This window comes from Hyaena hyaena, unplaced genomic scaffold (assembly GCF_003009895.1).
Source record: "Hyaena hyaena isolate Hyena2069 unplaced genomic scaffold, ASM300989v1 scaffold_397, whole genome shotgun sequence".
Lineage (NCBI taxonomy): Eukaryota > Metazoa > Chordata > Mammalia > Carnivora > Hyaenidae > Hyaena > Hyaena hyaena.
The window spans coordinates 801,956-823,017 of record NW_024081028.1 but is presented as its reverse complement, the minus strand read 5'-3'; the positions used below and the strand labels follow the sequence as shown (position 1 = coordinate 823,017).

Genomic DNA, 21,062 nt, shown 5'->3' with positions numbered 1-21,062 from the left:
ACTCTAGAATATATAGAGAACTCTTGTAACTTAATTAGAAAACTAATCATAAAGCAAAGGATTTGAACAGATAGTCCATCCAAGAATTCATACAATCCAATACATTATTGGATAAAACTGTCCAATAAGTACATGAAAAGATACTTATCATTTATCATTCGGAGACTGCAAATTAAAACCACAATAAGATGCCATTATACACCTCCATAATGTCTAAACTTAAAAAGACTTCCCAAGCCAATTTTTGGCAAGGTTGTAGAACAACTGGAATTCTCATACTGGTGGTAGGACTATAGAATGACACAACAACTTTGGAAAATAGTTGGGTAGTTTTTTTTAAAGTTAAAGGCATATCTCCCTTATGATAAGCATTCTGCTTGCAGATATTTACACAAGAGAAATGAAAGGATATATGGTTCATACAAAGACTTATAGAGGAATATTTATAGCAGGTCAGTTTGTAATAGGCAAAGACTGGAACCAGCCCAAATGTCCATCCATTGGTGAATGAATAAACAAATTGTGGTATATTAGCATATATGCTGCTCAGCAATCATAAAAGGTATTGATACAGATAGCAACATGGACGAACGGCAAAGTAATTTCGCTAGGTGAAAGAAGCTGACAGAGTACATACAATGTGATTCTGTTTATATAAAATTCTAGAAGATGCAAAAACTAATTTGTAGTGACAGGGAAGCAGAGCAGTGGTTGCTTGGGGCTGGGAACTGGAACAAGGGATTTCAAAGAAGCATGAGGAATCTTTGGAAGTGATGGATATGCTCATTATCTTGATTGTGGTGACGGTTTCAAAGTATGCATATGGTAAAATTGGTCACATTGTATACCTTAAATATGCTCAGTTTATTGTATGTCAGTTATGCCTTAATAAAGTAAAAAAATGGACAAAGATTTGAATGTCACTAAAGAAAATATATGACTGGCCAATAAACACATGAAAAAATATTCAGCCTTATTAGTTATCCAAAAAATGCAAATTAAATCACAGTGAGATACTACTAGAATGACAAAAAATGAAAAGACTGAGAATACCAAGTATTGGTGAAGTTGTGGAGCACCTGGAATTCTCATGCATTGCTGGTGGAAATGCAAACTGGTATAGTCACCTTAGACAACAGTTAGTAGTTTCTTATAAACTTAAACATACACTTATATGTAACCTGCAATAAAGACTTCTGAGTATTTACCCCAAATTAACTAAAACACATGTTAACAGAAACTTTGGTATTCAAACATTTATAGCAAATTTATTTATAAGAGCTGAGAACTGAAAATAGCTTTAATTTCTATCAGTAGATGAATGGGTAAATGAATTCTGGTGTATCTCTAGAATGGTGTATTACTCAGTAATAAAAAGGAAGGAATTACTGACATATACAATAACATGGATGAATTTTTTTTTAATGTTATATTTATTTTTGAGAGAGAGACAGAGCATGAGCGGGGGAGGGGACAGAGACAGAGAGGGAGACACAGAATCTGAAGCAGGCTCCAGGCTCTGAGCTGTCAGCACAGAGCCCGACATGGGGTTCGAACTCACGGACTGCGAGATCAGGACCTGAGCTGATGTCGGATGTTCAACAGACTGAGGCACCCAGGCTCTCCTACATGGATGAATTTTAAAATATGTTGAGTGAAAGCAGCCAGAAACAAAAATATCATGTGAACAAAAATAGATTCATTTTATACGAGTACAAGAAAGCCCAAACTAACTAATGGAGACAAAACAAATTAGTGGTTGCGTGAGCCTGAGGGTGGAGGCAGGAATTTACTGCAGAGGGGAATGAACCAACTTCTGGGGCTGACAGAAATGATTTCTCTCTTGATTGTGCTTACCTGGGTATATATCCTTGTTAAAACTCATAGTCCTATACACTTTAAAAGCATGCAGTTTACTTTATGTAAAATATACTCCGATTCAGTTGATTAAAAAATTCATACCACCAGCTTTGTGTAGCTGCTCATCATTTCTCATTTGGATGAATGCAGTACCCTCCTAAGTAGTATTTCTGCTTTGGTCTTAGTTTTTCAAACCCTTACATGATGCAGCAACCTGAATGATCCGTTTAAGACAGAAACCTGACCCTGTCACTTCCTTGTCTACAACACTTTAATTGCTCAACATTACCTGGCACCTTAAAATAGCATATGTCTTCTTTAGTCTGTCTCTTGACTGTCTTTCCAGCTCATCCTCTATTACTTTCTGCCTCTCACTTTGCTTTTGACTCTCAGTTCCCAACACAAACCATGTTAATCTCATTTCCTATACCTGTATTCTCTCTTCCCTCAGCCTTTTGTCTAGTAAACAACCATTTACGTTTTTAAACTCAGCTTAGGACTGTCCTCTAGAGAAAGCCTTTATTTATTTATTGAAACTGTCGTTCACATGCTCTCCAAAAGAGGAGATAAGTACTCTCCAGACCATGTTTTTTTTTTTTTGGCTCATCGTAACCTATAAAGGTGTATTTATCATTTTGGCTTGTTCTGTTTTTTGTTCTCTCTCCCTCTAGACTGTGCACTTGTTGAGCACAGCTATTCTGTCTTCTTTATATTTTGGATCCACAACCCCTTAAAATCCATAGGTGTTTAAGGAGTATTTGTAGAAAGATTTAATATAAATGTTGAGAAAAGAAGATAAAAGAGTATGCATAGAATGATTAAGACTATTTTGTTTTAAGCAAACCTCTTTGCATAGTAAAATAAGACTGGGAAGATTGACAACAACATTTGAACACCAGTTTGGGTGGTGAGATTATTTTCTTTAATACTTTTGACAGTTTTGCATTTTTCATAAAAACATTTAATGTGTAATTATTTTATGAGACATAACCTAAAAATCTGGCTGTATAACTTTTGCCCATTCAAGTGAATGTTTGCATTTCTTTAGGTCCACAAAGCAGTTGTAATTTCCAGTCCCTTAACCACAGTCCTGACTGCGGAGATTCCTGGTTGGTCAAAGAATGTGTCAGTCCAGCCTGAGACATCAGAGGATCCTGGTGCTACGCCTAGCACTCAGCACGCAAAAAGCCCTGAGAGAATTCAGATTGTTACCCCTCTGCCAGTGGCTCCCTCCTACAGTTATGCCACCCCTAACCCCCAGGCCTCTTTCCAGAGCACCTCAACACCATACCCAGGTGAGGCACTTTGCTTCTGCCCTTGGAGAGAAGATGGAAAAGTAGAGCATATGATCACAGTATCCCCTCTACTGCAAGAAAAGGAGGGGGGCATGACTTTTGAGTGCTGTAGATTAGAGAAAATAAATCCTGTCATTGTACTTGTAATCATAGGACTTGGGGCTCTCCATCCTTTTCTCAAAAGGCCCCAGCCTGTGGGAATTAATGAGGCTCTTTTGTCCAGAGCCAGATTCCACTGTGCTGGGGACTAAAAGGCACAAGATTGAATTAAGTAACATTCAAGGAAACAAACAAACAGAAGCCAGTGGGAAGACAGTTGGATCTACGTACCTATTTATGCTTTCTGAATGGCTGACTGTAGGTCAGTTATTTGTCTCTCTGACTTTGGCAGCATCTTTATTTTTAAAGCAACCCATAGGAAGGAAATTTATAAGGAGTATTGCCTTAACAAGTCTGTGCTTCATGAGTCCTGTTCTAAGGTATTAGGAGGAAGTGATTAATCAAGGAAACTAATTCTTTATTCCCTGAAAAGGTAACAGGGTGAAGCCAAGCCAGTGAAAATGAATTTTTGCTGATTTTTTATTTCCTAGGGTCTTTTTTCATAGTGGTATAACATGAAATTTTGGGGTTTCAATCCTGAGACATTAAAGTAATTTTTGTGTTCGGGCAGAATGCCTATAATTTTTGGTGTAATGGTGAAGGGTTTGAGCAACACTATATTTTTGTCCATTATACTCTTTCTGAGTATAGTGATTTCTCTTTCTTTTCTTCTTTTCTTTCTTTCTCTTTTTTCTTTTTCTTTTTTTGAAAGTCACTTCAGAGAATTCTTATTCAACCTCCTAGGGTGTCTAAATGCTGATACTTCCATAAGGAAGATTTCCTTTCTCCCCAAGTGCAGTGTTTTTTTGGTTTTGTTTTGTTTTGTTTTTTGTTTTTTATCCCAAGTGTTTTATTTATCCCAAGCAGATAAATCTCAAGTTTCATGTTTGTCTAAGAAGCCCTTCTTACCCCTCCAGTCTTGAAATATGGGTGGACCAGCCGTTTGTTTGCTTTAAGCTCTCTAGTTCCTAGGTCTCATACCAAATGACAGTTGTTGTCAGAGAAATAAGATTTATATAATAGTAGTTCTCAACAACCTGCATATATTTTTGGTTGTTACAGTTATGGAGGAGGTGTCAGTAGACACCTAGTGGTGTCAGCCTGGGATCCTGTTAACCATCTTACAGTGCATAGGACAGTTCCCCCCACCACCCACAACAAAGAATTATTTGGTCCAAAATGTCAGTAGTGTCAAGGTTGAGAAACCCAGACATGTATGAAATAGTTATTGAATAACATGTAGACCATATATAGCTATTAACTGATGTGGGTTGCTAATACCAGAAATGCTGAAGTAGTTCAGGAAGTAGGTAAGTTTGAGCTGAAATGGTATGGGAAGATTTCTTGGAGAGAAGACTGGTTTTAAGCTAGAAACAAAGTAGTGGTTTAGAATAAAGAAAGCATATACCCCAGTTGAAGGAAATAACATTAGCAAAATCCCCAAGAGTAGACTATGTCTTCTATGGAGCACCAGAGGGAAAATGAGTATAGCTAGAGGTAGAATTGAGTAGGAAGGGTGAGGTGGTGTGATCAGATGATAATGGTTCTCTAATGCCAGATTAAGAGTTGGCCTTACCTTTAACATAATAGGGGAGTGGGGAGTCTTAAGTAGGAGAGTAACATGGTGGGGGTATTAATTGAAGAAGACAGAATGGGTTACAGTGGGGAGTGTTAGCAGAAGACCAGTTAAGATTCTTGGAATAACCTAAGTCTATGTTTGTAGCAATTGGAATAGAAAGAAATTATTAAGGCTAGCTTCATGATCAATATTTGGCGTTTCTTCTAGGAATGTTATAGATGTATTTGATTAGAAAGTTACTTATCAGCATAAAGATGATCCTTGAGACAGTGGAACTTTGATTATTGAACTCTGGAAAGTACTATATAAAGCGGGCTTAGGGACAGACTGAGGTTAAAATACAGTGGGGGGAAAACTCAGAGAACAAGGAATAAAAGTAGAACAATATGGTGTCATGATAACCGAGAGTTTTAATAACGAGGCAGTTAGCATTATTAGATGCTACAGAAGTAAAGTATGCAAGTTGAGAGCTATTGGATTTGCTAAAGACCAGTTTGTTGATGATCTCAAAAGATCTTTATTAGAGGAAAAGTGCGGACAGAATCAAATTTCAGGGGATTAGAGAGTAGATAAATAATGAGGAAATAAAGAGAGTAGCTGAATATTGTTTATAAAAGAAATCGGGCCCCAAAAGGAGGGAGAGAAATGAGATAGTCTGGATCTAATTTCTTACGTATTGTATATTTTCTTTGTTTCTAGTTATTAAGGAACTGGTGGTATCTGCTGGAAAGAGTGTCCAGATCACCCTGCCTAAAAATGAAGTGCAGTTAAATGCATTTGTTCTGCAAGAACCACTTGAAGGTAAAACATCCCCTTACATTTGGATAATGCTTTAATTGATAATTGATAATAATATTTACACACCTTAACTCATTTACTAATTGCAAGAGACCTGTGAGAACAGGATATGGTATGCACATGCACAAATATTTATCTTATGCAAGAGGCAGTGTAATATAGTGTTTGAAGTCATGGGCTTTGATGTCAAGCCTGGTTCAGATCCCAGCTCAGCCAGTCATTAGCTGAGTAGTTTTAAGCAAATCATTTCTAAGTTTGCATTTTTTTCTTAGTGAAATGAGGATAATTTCTACTTTATGAGGTTATTTTAAGGGCAAAATGAGATGGCATATAAGAGACCTACTTCAGTCTGTGCCTAGCATATAGCTGATGTTCATTAAATGGAGCTTGTGTTGTACCCATTTTAAGAGGAAGAAACTTAGATTAGGTTAACCTATTTATTTTGTCTAAACAACTAGTAAATAGTAGATACAGAACTTGTAGAGAAGTTATTCAAGACTACTTCTAATATAGGGGCGGCTGGGTGGCTCAGTTGGTTAAGTGTCTGACTTGGGCTCAGGTCATGATCTCGCAGTCTGTGGGTTTGAGCCCCGCGTCAGGCTCTGTGCTGACAGCCAGCTCGGAGCCTGGAGCCTGCTTCAGATTCTGTGTCTCCCTCTCTTTCTGATCCTCCCCTGCTCACGCACGCGCTGTTTCTCTCAGTCTCTCAAAAATAAAAAAATTTAAAAAATTGTTTAAGACTACTGCTAATATAGATTTGACATAAAAAAAAGACAAGCCCAACGTGATAAATAAAATTCAGATTTATAAAATGTATAAATTAGGGAATGATTCATTCAGTGTTTAAGAAAACTTTTATACTATGAGTATCCCTTTCACCTTTGAAGGATATGTTGATATACCAAAATTTGACTTAGAAACATATATGAACTTCTTAAAACTTTCTCTGACAATAGTGAAGCATACTTTGGTGGAAGATGGTTGCATGGGGTTTATGTTCCTCTCATTACAAGGTGAGTCAAGTAGAACGTCCTGCTCTAGGATTCAGGTTGGAGTCTTCCCATCTTAGGTACACGTACACCTGTCCTATACAGGAGTCCTGCTTTCTAAGAGGCCTAATAGCAAATAGTACATTTGTGCAAAAGTACTTTTCCAGAACCTAAATGCCCTCTCTGTTCTATATGTCTGCCCTCAAATTATCAGTTCATTCCAACTTCCTCCAGAGGAGCTTTTTCCTTCCCCGCTCTGGTGGTAAGTTAAGGTGAATGAATTAGGTGACCTTTGAAGACGGAGGTGAGGAGAGAACAGCCTTGAGCTGCAGTTGCCTCCACTGTTTTGTAAAAGCAACTGGGTTCTGGCTTATCCTCTCGTCTGACCCGTTTGCATGGACATGTCTGTGAGTTGCTGTCACCTTGTAGATCAGTATTCCAAAACACATAGGTTGAGAAACAGATTCTTTTCAACTTTCCTCTCCATGAGTTGCTCAGCCTTTATCAGATACATGAGGTGAATGGTTTCAAACTTCCAAAGGTTGGGGACAGATAAATAGGACCAGTTCTTCCTCCCCCTCTTCTCCTGTGGCAGTCCCTGAAGCGCCTCTCAGGATCCCTCTGGGATTCGAAGGCATGGTTTGAAAACCACTGCCCTAAATCATTTAAACCAGCATCCTGTCTAGCAGACCTATCCTCAGTTGTTCCCACCCGTGAGCAAATTTCTGGCTGTAAGGCATAATGCATCCCCCAAGCTTTTCTGGCCTAGGAATATTGTCCTTTCTTGAAATTGCATTACCAGCCTTAGATATTGTAAAATTGTCAGTTCCCAAACTAGTGTGAGTCTGTTTTCTGTGTGGAAAAAAAAAAATTTCCAATTACAGTTGGAAGAAATGTCATCTCTTAGCACCAGTCCCACTGCTGCTGTTGCTTTCCTGCTTCTCACCTAACCTGACTTCTGCATAATACATTTGTGAGAGCTGCCCAGGCCTGACAGCTGGCCAACGTAAAACTAGTATTTTGGAGAGGAAGGAAGAGTAATAGATCTTGTGTCTCAGGCTTATAAAATAAAATCTGGTCTTCAGATGAAGGCTATCTTGGAATTAGATTTGGCCATTCTCTGTTATGCTTTTGAGGTTTTTTCTTTTTTCCTTTTGAGTAGTAACGTAAACTAAGCCTTCCTTCCCTAGGCAGACACGAATTTAGTTCTCCCACCCCCCTCCAAATTTAAGACCAGTTTCACGAAGGAGGGATTCCATTTAGATAACAGGATTCTGTCCTTGCCCTACCCAGTCATATAGTCTGAGCTACAAATGAGGACCATTAATGCTTCATTTGATTTTAATTAATTTCAGTGGGGCCTGTTTTAAATGGGCCATCCCCTACCATCTTCTGCGGCGTGTTATTTAGCTCAGCAGGAATGAAGTAGCTCTTTTAACTCACCAGGGTGTGATGACCTCAGTGAGACAAGCATTGTTAGCACTCTGTAAAAAAGCTATTTTTGAACCATGTTATTTAGAAGTCATTGCTGTTCTTTGTTGCAAACGAAGTTTTGCGAGAAAATGGCCTTTGTTCCCAGTAAGTTCATCTGTAGTGGTTGGTAGGGCATGTATTTTCACTGTGATACCACACCATGAGCAACCTGGTATTCTGAGGGAGGATTGGCCTCTCTCAAAGGGAGGGTGGGTATGGAGCAGGAAAGAGCACTGCTGGGAGAGAGTGGAAGAAGCCCTAACTGTAGCTGAGTCAGCCGAATCCACCCTTTCTTTCAACAAAATGTTTGGTTTTTCCCTATAGGCTTTAGGGTGGAATCTTAAAAACTAAGGCCTTGTCAAGATTTAAGAGATTTGTTATTGGCAGCATGTGTGGCTGCCCTCTTTGTGTGTAGGTGTGTGTTTTCATGATTTTTGTAACTGCCCTTCTATAGGAGAAACCTACACCTACGACTGGCAGCTGATTACTCATCCTGAAGACTACAGTGGAGAGATGGAAGGGAAACATTCCCAGATCCTCAGACTATCCAAGGTGAATTTGCCTCCTCTCACTTGTGGGGCCAGGGTATAGCTGCTGACCATTTTCTAAAATATGTAATGTAGAATTTTCTGTTCACACTTAAATCAGGAACAGTCTTTCAGAAGTGAATCCTCCAAAAGTCTGGCTGACATCCAGTATTTGTTAGTGTGTGATTCTCAAATGTTCATTTATGGTGAGAAGACTGTATAAGCATGGTGCTGATAGCTGAAAATATACACTAAACAGCTTTTAAGGGTAACATAAGGATTTTAGAATTTGGGAGATAAGCTAAGTTTTTTGTGGCCACAAGACTGTGTAAATTGGCTCATTCTTTTTTGGGATTCACTGTAGTTATTAAGAGCCATAAAAATGTTTGCATTCTTTGGCCAAGCAAGCTCATTCATTCATTCATTCATTCTTTCTCTTTTCTTCAGCTGTTCATTGTATACTAGTTATGTGTCATTGGGGGTTTACCAGTGAATTAATCAAAATCTTCACATGCAAGGACAATAGAGTCTCATAGGTGATATTGAGCAGAAGCAGGCAATTATAACAGGGGATGCACTAGGTCAGTGCAGAGGGTATTGAAGCCCGGGGGAGTTCGATTTCTTAGAGTTTGCCTGGCTGGATCATGATGGAGTGCTGGGTAAAAGATGGATTGCCAATACCCCACGCAGGGGATGCAGTATGTCCACTGGGCTAAATATTAGAGAGAAAATATGGGAAAAAGGGAAATCAAGTTTTATTTAAAAAATATTTTTTCATTTGAGAGAGAAAGAGTGAGCATGAGCGGGAAAAAGGGGTAGAGGGAGAGAAAGAAAGAGAATCCCAAGCAGGCTCCACACTGAGTGTGGCTTGATCCCCAACCCTGGAATCATGACCTGAGTTCAAAATCAAAGTCAGATGCTTAGCTGACTGAGCCATCCAGACACCCCCAAAAAACAAAATAAATAAAAACTTAAAGATTACCTGCTGAGCTCCTACCGTGTGCCAGACATAGTGCTAATTGTTTTGTGCACTTGTTTCATTTTATCTTCATAACAACCCCAACATGTAGACACTAATATCTGTTTTACAAATGACAGAACTAAAAATTAGAAAAATAAAGTAGTTTAGCCAAAGTTCATGGTGTTATTAAATGGTAGATTTGAACTGGAACTTTCTATTCCTGAAGCTCTTGCTTTTAACAACTGTGCTGCGATGGTTGAAATTTTAGGTATTGGCAGTGTGAATAGAGAGAAGTGAGTGGATGTGAGAAATATCATATGGAGGTCGACTCAATTAGACCTGGTGATCAGTTAATTCCATGGTGGTGTTGGGGAAGAAAATTCTAGGATAATTCTAGCCTTTTGGCTTAGGTGTTGGTGTGACAGTGGTGATGTTCACTGAAATGAGGAACACAGAGAAGCAAGTTTGGGTGAAGTTTGTAGATGATGAAATTATTTTTGGACAGAGAGAGTTTGACGTACCTGTGAAACATCTGAGTGGAGATGTCCAGGAAATAGCTGGGATCAGGGACTAGAGATCAGGACACATATCTGGGTTAGAGAGAGAAATCTGCACAGCACTCTCAGAGAGATGACATTGACGCCATGGTAATGGATGAGATCATCCCGAGAGAGTGTGTACAGTGAAGAAATAAACAGGTTGCAGTTAGAATCCTGGGGAAGACTGTCCTTAAAGGTGTGAAGGAAAAGAAACTGAAGGAAATGAGGAGTGGGCAGAGAAGTGAAAGCCAAGGAATAAGAGCTTTTCAAGAAGAAAAACATCAGAAATGCTAGTCAATTAGCACGTTCTCAAAGAGAATAATTCAGAAGAAAGGAAAAAACTCATTTGTTTGAATGATGTTCATCACAGCATTAGTTATAATAGTAAAGATCTGGAAACAACCCAAATATCTAGCAATGTGGAATGCTTATGTGATATGACACATGTACTCATGTGCTATTCTACAGCCTTTAAAATGACCATTAAAAGACTATTATAATGCAGAAAGTGTTCATGTTAAATGAACAGAAGAAAGAATAATAAAAAGCTTGATGCGGGTTTCTCTTTCCAATCCACCATCTGCAGTGGAACCACCGCCAAGTTGCAGATTTTCAGGAAAATCCATATGAGGAAGACCGTCACTCTCAAAGTTGAACTCTCAGATACAATAGAAAATATAAAGGCCAAGATTCAGGATAAGGAAGAAATTCCTTCTGCTCAGCAGAGACTGATCTTCTCTGGCAAGCAACTGGAAGATGGTCATACTTTGTTTGACTGCAGCATCCAAAAGGAGTCCACTCTTCATTTTCTGTTGCGACTTTGTGGTAGTGCTGAGAAAAGGAAGAAGAGGGAAGCCTGGGTGGCTCAGTAGATTAAGTGTCTGATTCTTGATTTCAGCTCAGGTCATGATCTTCGGTTTGTGGGATCAAGCCCTGCATCAGCTCTGTGCTGACAGTGCAGAGTCTGCTTAGGATTCTCTGTCTCCCTCTCTGTCTCTGCCCTTCCCCTGCTCCTCATACTCTCTCTTTCTCTCTCTCAAAAATAAATAAACCTTAAAAAAGAAAGAAAGAAAGAAAGAAAGAAAGAAAGAAAGAGAGAGAAAGAAAGAAGGAAGGAAGGAAAGAAGGAAAAGAAAGGAAAGGAAAGGAAAAGAAAGAAATTAGAAGTCTTAACACCACTCCCAAGAAGAATAAGCATAAGAGAAAGAAGGTCCTGAAATACCATAAGGTGCCTGAGAATGGCAAGATTAATCACCTTCATCTGGAGTGCCCTTCAGATGAATGTGGTGCTGGAGTTTTCATCACTAGCCATTTTGACTGGCATTATTGTGGTAAATGTTGTCTGACCTATTGCTTCAATAATCTGGAAGACAAGGAATTATATATGGGTTAATAAAAGACATGAAATAAAAATAACAAAAACGCTTCATGCACACCTTGATTTTAACTGGACCCTGAAAGTCCCGTTCCTTAAAGGTAGTGATCTTATCTTACTCATCTCCAAACCCCAAGCGTAGGGTAATGTCCAGTACATAATTGGTTTCTCAATAAATGTTTGCTGAACAAATAAACTACTTAAAAACTATTTTTTTGTATGTGGTCAAGGATGGAAAGAGGAGATATATGTTTACCTGATGTGTTAGGACAGTGGGAATGTGGGTGATTTTCCTTATTTTAATTTTATGTTTATACAGTTAGTAGAAATCAAGAGGGAAAAATATTCAGATATTTGGGAGCTATTTGGTATTTTTACAAAATGGTTTTCTTTGTACAGATGATTATTTTAATTTCATAACTCTGTGAAATAGGATTGTTGGGCCCTTAATGTTCTTCTGAAAAGAAAATGGGAGTATAGAGATACTGAATTCCCTTTTGTTGTTCTAGAGTCAGCTAGTAATAAGATTCACATTAGAAGCTATGGTTCTTTAGTTTATAATTCATTGTTTCTTCTCCTCAACTAGTTTACTTTCTCCATTTTGGAAACAGTGCAAAAAGAGAGTGCAGTATCAGCATGGAAATTTCAGATATATGTATTATTTTATATAGAATTGCTGTTCTTTGTGGTTGTCTAAGAGATCTTCTCTCACTTCTGCAGCTTACTCCAGGCCTGTATGAATTCAGAGTGATTGTAGATGGTCAAAATAGCCACGGGGAAGGCTATGTGAATGTAACAGTAAAACCAGGTATGTGTTTCCGAGCCCTGGCTGAGTCTCCGTTGCTCCCTCTGCAGGATCCCCAAAGATGGGAAGATTTGACTTGAGGGGTTTTTAATTCCCTTTTTTTTTTTTTTAAATATGTTCACTGGGCAATTCCTAGTTCAATGTAGTAAAAGATTAAGGTGGCAGAGTATATACTTTGGTTCTAGTTGGAACATTTGGCTGGGCAGAGAAACGGTAGTCACGTGGCCCCCAGCACAGTATGGCCTGAGCAATAGCCTGTCTGTCTGAGAACTTCTTCTCCAAGTAGGTCATGCTGAGAGAGGACCATGTGTTGTGATTAAGAGACACAAGAAAGCCAGGAGCTTGGGAGAAGTATGTAGAAGGAGAATCAGCCAAATGGCTGGCTGTTTTTGATCTCTTTCCAGATATGGATTTTGCATACAAAATTCCTCATTTAAACCTTGCCAGTCTTCTTTCACCTTGGAAACCAAATTCCATCATTCTTTTTAAGTGATCCACCATTGGTAAATTACAGTGCAGTAGCAAAGTATCTTGTTTTGCATATTTAGGGAAATTTGGGGGAAGTTGGAAAATGGCACATGCATTGGCACAAAGTCTTAATACTCTTTTCCTTGTTGGTAATAGATCTTCTGTTTGTTTCTTGAACTTTGTAGCCAAGGTAATCCTTTTACTTTCTTCAAAATGTGTTTAACATCAAGACTGTCGATTATTTCTCAAAGAAAAGGCCCCCGGGTTTGTAGCTCACAGTCACTTGGGTGGACAGAGTGGTTTGTGACCCTCCCATCACTCAGGGCTAATCACCTCACAAACGATCAGCTCAGGGATGGTTGAGAAATCCCCTGTTGTCTTTTCAGCACAGACGGTGCCAAGGGATGGTTTGCTTGCTGAGGCCTTTGTTGCACAAAGCTTGTTGTCCGCCTCTACTCAGCTTGTGCTGCTGTAGTACTTTTCATGAACAAGACAGCACACGAGCATTGAAAGTGTCCACAAGGCATGGTTGTAGGGGCGGTCAGGCTTGGAAGAGGCTTGAACACTCCAGGTATCTTATGGTAGAACGGCAGCCTGGTCTTGTGACTTTCCCATTTGGTAATGCTGCAAGCAATAAGTCAGTTTTGTAATGGAAGCTGACTTATAATCCAAGCACACAGGCCTGATCCTCCTCTAATTTATAAAGCCCCTCCTCCAATTTCTTCTGGGTCATTTTCCTGCAGAACCTCGTAAGAATCGGCCTCCCGTTGCCATTGTGTCCCCACAGTTCCAGGAGATCTCTCTGCCGACCACTTCTACAGTCATTGATGGCAGCCGTGAGTATTTGTCGAGGCATGATGTTTTAGAAAGGCATTCACTGTGGATTGTGATAGAAAAGTCTGGTAGAAGATTCAGGGCCAACTGTCTGCGTTCTGTGTAGGCCAATCTTCTTGACCGTGTTATAGGAATACTACCCATCTCAAGCAAATGATTAGGAAGTAAAAAACAAGACAAACCCCATTTAAAATCCCCATGTGGTTTGTTTGAAGTAATATTTCTGCTCTCTTGAGATGGTAAGAAAGTTGAATGATGCATATACTTAGCATTATTTTAGTATAAAACTTGCTGGTTTTCAAATTTGCTTAGATAGAGTCTCCATTCTCATCTATGGAAACAAAGCTCCTTCCTCTCCTAGCAAGATAAGTAACTGCGGGTCTTGACTGCGGAGCTCTCCCCCAGCCCTCACCGCCTAACAAGGTTCTTGTCAGCCTCCTCCTGGAGAGGCTCACAGAACGTGCTCCATGCCCCGGCCGGGCTTGTTAACCTTGTGCCCTTCAGAGTTGTGTCCCCAGATGGGTGACATGAGAAGACCTCGGGATCTCTGCCACTCATCTGGGCTGCGTGTGAAGGAGGTTTCAGGCCTGTCATCTCACCAGAGTTTGCTTGGTTTCCTTGGAGACCTCTTAAGGCCCCATTACCCTGATTGTCTCAGCACCCACAGTGCTTTTTGGCAGATGCTGTCATAGCCCCAGCAGAGGAATCTGTAGCAAGGTTAAACATCTCATTTATGTTACTGGCAAGAAGAGGAGGGTAGAAGAATAGCAGGCCAAGAGGGAAGGGAGAACCAGAAGAAGCACTTGTGAGAGCAGTACAGAGGGTTCACATAGTACCATTTTACTTTATATTTTTGAATAGGTCAGTGTTAAATAGTAAAAGCATAAAGAGAAGAGTCACTATCATTCCTGTCTCCCAACTATCCAGTTTTTCTCCAGACTGTCAGTGGTATTTGATGGTCTTTCTAGAGGCATTCTATGCATATGTAAGAAAATACATATACAGTCTTGATGATGACACATAACACACATTCTGTGTACAATGTTTGTTTTTCTAGGTTGGAGAATTTTTCTGTGTCAGTACATGAAATAGTGTTTCATTTATTTTTCTCTTAATGATTACATAGCCTTCCATTACATGGCTGTATAATGTCATTGTATGACTATATACTTGTTTTCATTCAATCTCTGTTGATGACTGTAAGGTTATTTTTGGTCTTTTGCTAATACAGAGAACATTGCCATGAATAATCTTGTAAGCGTGACATTTAACACATGTGCAAATATACCTGAAGGATAGATTCCTCAAAGAGGAACTGCAGGGGCAAAGATAAGTTTTGCTAAATTGCTCTTTATGGAGGGTGTATCTCATAAGTCCACTATGACTTGCGAGAGGGCCTTGCCCCACACCTTTACCCATAATATGTGTTATGAAACTTTGGTTTTCACCCATCGGATAGGTTAAAAAAATAGTACTTGAAGTGTAATTTAAATTTCCATTTCTCTTATTTTAAGTGAGGTTGAGTATCTTTTGACATGTTTAAGAATTTTTGATTTTCCTTTTTTCATACAGTGGCATTTTAACCAGAGGTTGCCTGTATTGGAGTCTTTGGAAAACCACACAGTGGAATATTCATAGAGAGGCAGAATGACCCAATATTCCTAGGGAAGAAACACTCTGGAGAGAGTTTGTAATTTCATGTAGTTTTCCTAGCCTCATGTCTCTGGGTAGTTGCCCTGGTTTGTGTAAGCTGGATAAATGCTGAGACCGAGTGCTTTCATGTTGTAACTGATGTTTCTTTATGGTCAAAGAAAGCACTGATGATGATAAAATCGTCCAATACCATTGGGAAGAACTTAAGGGACCTCTGAGAGAAGAGAAGATTTCTGAAGATACGGCCATATTAAAACTAAGTAAGCTCGTCCCTGGAAACTACACTTTCAGGTAAATTAGGATCCTTCAAGTTTACCTTAGGCTGTGTTTTTCCGTAGGCTCTGTTTCCCTTGTGGGTTTTATGTTCCTCCAGGAGTTAACTCCAATAGATATCAAAGTCATTGTAGATTTAGTTGATGATACAGCCTTCGGCTCCATTAGTTCTCTGCATCTTGTGGTGATTGTGGTCACACCAATGATAAGTTTTTAGGGTAAATGTCCTTGCATAGTAGATTAGGACCCACCACAGTTAGCCCTTCTCAAAGCTGCACCTGGCACATCTCCAAACATTTTTTTAAGGATTTCTGCCATTAAATGCAAGCGCCCATCTTCCTTTGCCTTTTCTCAGAAAAAATCTAGAAGGAGCCTACCTACTCCTATCTTGTCTCTTCCCTTTGGTAAATGCTTCCTCAACTTACGAGATCTCAAGATCTTTACTTTTGACTAGTGTGTTTATTTCAATGTAATTTCTAGGATATGTGTCTCTTGGGGCGTGTTTAGAGAATTTGATTCAAAGATAGTCCTGGGAACTAGTGTTGACTTTGTAGGATGTGATTAATAAGAGTCTGAGGATGACTTTATGTTTGTGAAACTCCTTGTATGTTACAATGCACTTGTATGTGAGTATCATACGAACACCGTATGTATATGATACCATCCTCATTTTACATCTGAGAAAAATGAAGCCCATTGTATTTACTAACTTCTCTGGGGTCACACGTTTCAGCTAGGCTCTCTAACCCTCAGGTCAGGGCTCATTCTGTTGCACTCCCTGACTTTACCCATACATATTTTGTTTATGCTTCCTTGAATGCTCTTCTCAATCTATTGGAGTTCTGCCCATCCTTAACAACCTGCTCAGTTTTCTGTGAGTCCTGAGACTCCTCCGAGAGGAGAGAATACGTCTCTCCCTGGAACTGTTGCACTTGGTGCCTCTATGTGGCACCTGCCATGGGGCAATAGTTCATTCATGGTGTCTGTCTTCCCACTGGATCTGCGATGAGTCTGGTTTACACGCTACCAGAGACACAGTGATAAATGTCCTAGCACAACACCTGCCATGTAAATAAAGAGGACTTAGCAGTCTCATTGACTCAAGACTTCAGGTGAATGAAAGGCAGCTGCCATTCAACAAGGTTGGAACCTTCTCATTGGCTTAAAATGAAAATGTGAGTTGGTTTTTACCTTAGATTTCTAGTATAGGAGCTTTACCATTTATGAAATTTAGCTTGGGCCAGGTTGATCTTTTTTAAATGTTTTTTTTTTTTTTTATTATTTCTAGGAGAGCGAGAGAGACAGCGTGAGCAGGGGAGGGTCAGAGAGAGAGGGAGACACAGACTCTGAAATAGGCTCCAGGCTCTGAGCTGGCAGTCAGCACAGAGCCCGACGCGGGGCTCGAACCCACGAACCGCGAGATCATGACCTGGGCGAAAGTCGGACGCTTAACCGACTAAGCCACCCGGGCGCCCCAGGTTGATCTTTTTTAAAAAATTAATAATAGCTACTATTTCTTGAACATTTATTATGTGTTTAGTGCTATTCTGAGCTCTTTGTATGCAGTAGCTCATTTAATCCTTATAGCAAGTATTTGCTATTATTTTGTAGATTAAGAAATTTAGGGGGCACGCGTTGGTTAAGAGTCGGACTTTGGCTCTGGTCATGATCTCACGGTTCGTGGGTTCGAGCCCTGTGTCGGGCTCTGTGCTGACAGCTAGCTCAGAGCCTGGAGCCTGTTTCAGATTCTGTGTCTCCCTCTTTCTCTGACCCTCCCCTGCTCACGCTGTCTGTCTGTCTGTCTGTCTGTCTGTCTGTCTGTCTGTCTCTCTCTCTCTCAGAAATAAAGAAAACATTAATAAAATAAAATAAAATAAAGAAATTTAGGCACAGAGAGGTTAAATAAGTTGCCCAGGGTCACATAGGCAGAATGACTTGGGTCTGCACTTTTAACCACAGTATTTGGGTGGATGCGTTATTGAGGGTGATTCTTTTTTTTCTAACTCTCCTGTGAAGTGATGAGGATTTGATTAGCATTAAGATCCAGTTTGTTTGGTTCCACTCACCTTTCCTTCTCCCCTACGTTCATATGGCAGTGGCCTCTTTCCTCAACCCTGTAGTTAGCTGCTCATTGGGTCCAGGATTCTTGCATACAAGCCCTGGACTGTTTGAGATGAAAGAGTAATGGGTAGCTGCCATTTGCCATTTGTCTGTAACTTTCTTTTGTTCTGAAATAGGAGACAAATAGGATATGTTTAAAAAAAAACAAAAAACCCAGAAACAAAAAATTGTGAAAACAAGAGGGAAACTGGAAAAAGAGGAAAGATTCTGTGGATTTTTCTTTTTTGAGATGTTTGCTGATTTGCACATGTCTGTGTGTCTGATGTTTTTGTGTTCTTCTTCTAAAAGCTCTAATACCAAAACTCTCCTTCAGGCCTTGGGTAGAAGGTGAGGCTGGAGGACGTAGCCCCACAGGTGTCTGGCCCTGTCTGTGGCTGGCGGTGAGATTTAAACAAACGACATGTCTTTTCGATGCTTTTCCTCTTTCTGTCAGCAAAATGGAAGGAACCCAAACCTCCTTGCTTGCTTATGCTCACATTGGGAGGTGGCAAGAGAAGCTTTAGGCTGTTCAGCTGGAAGGCATCATTTAGGTAAAAGCCTGCTCTTATAAATGAACATTTTTTTTCTCTTGCAAATCCTATTTCACACTGGCACAAACTGTGGGGCTGTCGCGTAGGAGAATTCATTTGCATCTCGGGCGCCTGTCTTACAGAGACAGCCCTCCTGGTCCATCTTTGGGGCTATCTGCCCAGGGCACCCCTTCTTGTGATGTGTGCACGGCTGGAGCAGGATGGCAGGAGAGGGGCCTTAGTCACAGCTTGCTGTACTTAGTGGGACGCCTCTGAGCCCCACAGCTTCAGAGGCCAGGGATTGTCTCTTCTTAAAGCTTGGCTTCTGGGCTTTGGAGACAGAGAACTGGGCTTGCCCCTTGGCTCACTCTGTAGCCCTGGGCAGGTGACTCAGCCTCTCTCAGCTTCCTGTCAGGTGAGATTGAGGATGCCTGCTTTATACAGTTGTTGTGTGGGCCAGACCAGACAATGCTCATGAAGGCCTGAGCACACAGACAGAGCCCACAGTGCGACCAGTGGGCCAAAACAGTGCTGGCGACATATTGCCTGGATTCAGGTCCTGACTCTACTACTTTAAGCTTGGGCAAGTTAAGTCTCTCTGCCTCCGTCTCCTTGTCTATATGAGGAGTAAAATGAAGATAGTACATTATAGAGCTTTTGTGAGGATTTAGTGAGATAGAAAGCACCTGGAACAGTGCCTGGCACTCAGCCAGTCTTAGCATTTAGTATTATTTTGCCTTTCCAAGAAGAATGGATAAAGAATTGTTACCATTTGTTACCTCTGCTGCCTTGGTGTTTCTTACCCTCAATTTTCAGTCTTCTCAGATACATTCCTCTTCCTTAAGCCCATCCCTGACTGCACTGATTTCTCTGCCCTGATAGCTTGACTGTAGTAGACTCTGATGGAGCGACCAACTCTACTACTGCGAGCCTGACAGTGAACAAAGCCGTGGATTATCCCCCTGTGGCCAATGCGGGCCCCAACCAAGTGATCACCCTGCCCCAAAACTCCATCACCCTCTTTGGGAACCAGAGCACCGATGATCATGGCATCACCAGCTATGAGTGGTCACTCAGCCCAAGCAGCAAGGGGAAGGTGGTGGAGATGCAGGTAGGAGGGAGCACCTTCTGTCTTCTCTTGCCCAGGGGAGTCAGAGCTGCTAGGCTGGCTGCCCTTCCGAGGCTTATTTTTGCCCCATTGTAATTACCAACGTCAGATTTATATAGAACATTGAAGGTTGGAATTAAAAAAAAAAAAAAACCTAGAAAATTTAAGGGGCCTTTAATGAACACATAGCAAAACCTTTGTCTTTAGTGTTTAGTATTAGAGGAAAAGATGAGATGACAAAGGGGGAGCTATTCTAGAACAATTCCAGAGTCAGTCTACTCTGAAGCTACAAGGGTACAGGTCTTAATGAGCTCTACCACAGATTGGAGTAGCCTGCCTAGCTAGATGGTGAGCATCTTCTCTCAGGAGATATTTAGGAAGAGACTAGATCTGTCAAGAGGCAGGTAATGTAAATAAATAAAACTGAATAGGGCCTGTGGTGAACCATACAACATAATCTCTGACTGAGGCAGCCAGCTGTGCCTCGGGTCCAGCTGGTTGTTGCCACATGGAAATATGGTCCAATAAATTCCAGCTTTTCAAGAGAAAATGGAATTCTAGACCTTTATGTGAGAATTTCCAACTTCCAGGGCACCTGACTGGCTCAGTCAGTGGAGCATGTGACTCTTGGTCTTGGGGATGTAAGTTTGAGCCCCACATTCAGTGTACAGATTGCTTAAAAATAAAATCTTCAAAGAAATGAAAAAAAAAATTCCAACTTCTAAGACATTGCAGGCCAAACACAACGTCTGCAAGCTGGATTCAGCCTCGAGGCTGCCAGGTTTTGCCCACTCTTCCAGAGGAAGTTCCTGCATTGCTCTAAATTGAGTATAATGTTCCTTCTGACACTGTGTTTCCAAATCGGAGGCATGACTTAAAGTTCACATTTTACCTGGCTTTTGTTTAGATACTATGTTTAATTTCTCTGCTACTGCAGAATATGCATGAACCTGCAAGGGGACAGCATGGCATTGCATTGCATCTTGAGTTACCATGTTTTACTGGGGCAGCTTTGTTCTGATGACTGAGTGGCCTCAGCAGGAAGAACATGGCTTTGAAAGCATGTTGTTTTATTATATGCTCATGGCCTTCTTTCTGGCTTGGGTTGTAAAGACTGATGATCTTGGTTATCTGTGCACAGTTTCCTGTACTCCCTTCTCCCTGGGGGGAGCTCTGACTTTATTTGAAAGTGCTGCTGTCAGGGAAGGTTTTTCCCTTGAGGCAGGAGCCTTTTATTTTCAACAGGATGCCCCACAGTGTGTGATTCTGCACTCACTAGCTTTAGAGAACTGGTTGCATCATTTAGACCACAGGACTTACTGTATGATGTGATTCTGGGAGTCGGCTTTTCCACTTGTCTGTATTTATACGTGCAGGGTGTGAGAACACCAACCCTGCAGCTCTCTGCCATGCAAGAAGGAGACTACACTTACCAGCTCACAGTGACTGACACGATAGGACAGCAGGCCACCGCTCAAGTGACTGTTATTGTGCAGCCTGGTAAGTTCCAACCTTATAGTGCAGGCTCCTCTGTTGGCTGGTCCTTTGAACCATAGAGGAGAAGAAGGTTTGGGTTCTGAGCTACACAGTGGTAGTGGGAGGCCCCAGTCCATGGGGACCCTGGCACCTTCGCTTGTCCATTCCGAGTGCTTTCTTCAGAGCTAGAGAGAAAGAGTACTTCACAGCTTCAGCTTGTGCGCTTGCCCTTGGCTAGTCATCGTGCCTTCGAGGGGACCTAGGAGATAAATCTCTGTTATTTCCAAACCTACCATGCACCATAAGGGAGAGCTTAAAGC

At 40.8% G+C, this 21,062-nt stretch overlaps 1 protein-coding gene across 6 annotated transcripts in view; it reads left to right on the top strand.

Moving 5' to 3' along the window:
- Positions 1-21,062, top strand: part of KIAA0319L (KIAA0319 like) — a 94,749-nt gene that overhangs the window by 53,251 nt on the left and 20,436 nt on the right. For all 6 annotated transcript variants that reach the window (XM_039251738.1, XM_039251739.1, XM_039251736.1 and 3 more), the window contains 8 exons: positions 2,909-3,155; positions 5,533-5,634; positions 8,548-8,645; positions 12,216-12,303; positions 13,512-13,604; positions 15,414-15,546; positions 19,041-19,269; positions 20,643-20,766. In XM_039251738.1, the coding sequence (XP_039107669.1) occupies positions 2,909-3,155; positions 5,533-5,634; positions 8,548-8,645; positions 12,216-12,303; positions 13,512-13,604; positions 15,414-15,546; positions 19,041-19,269; positions 20,643-20,766 (1,114 nt within the window). The remainder of the gene's footprint in view (positions 1-2,908; positions 3,156-5,532; positions 5,635-8,547; positions 8,646-12,215; positions 12,304-13,511; positions 13,605-15,413; positions 15,547-19,040; positions 19,270-20,642; positions 20,767-21,062) is intronic.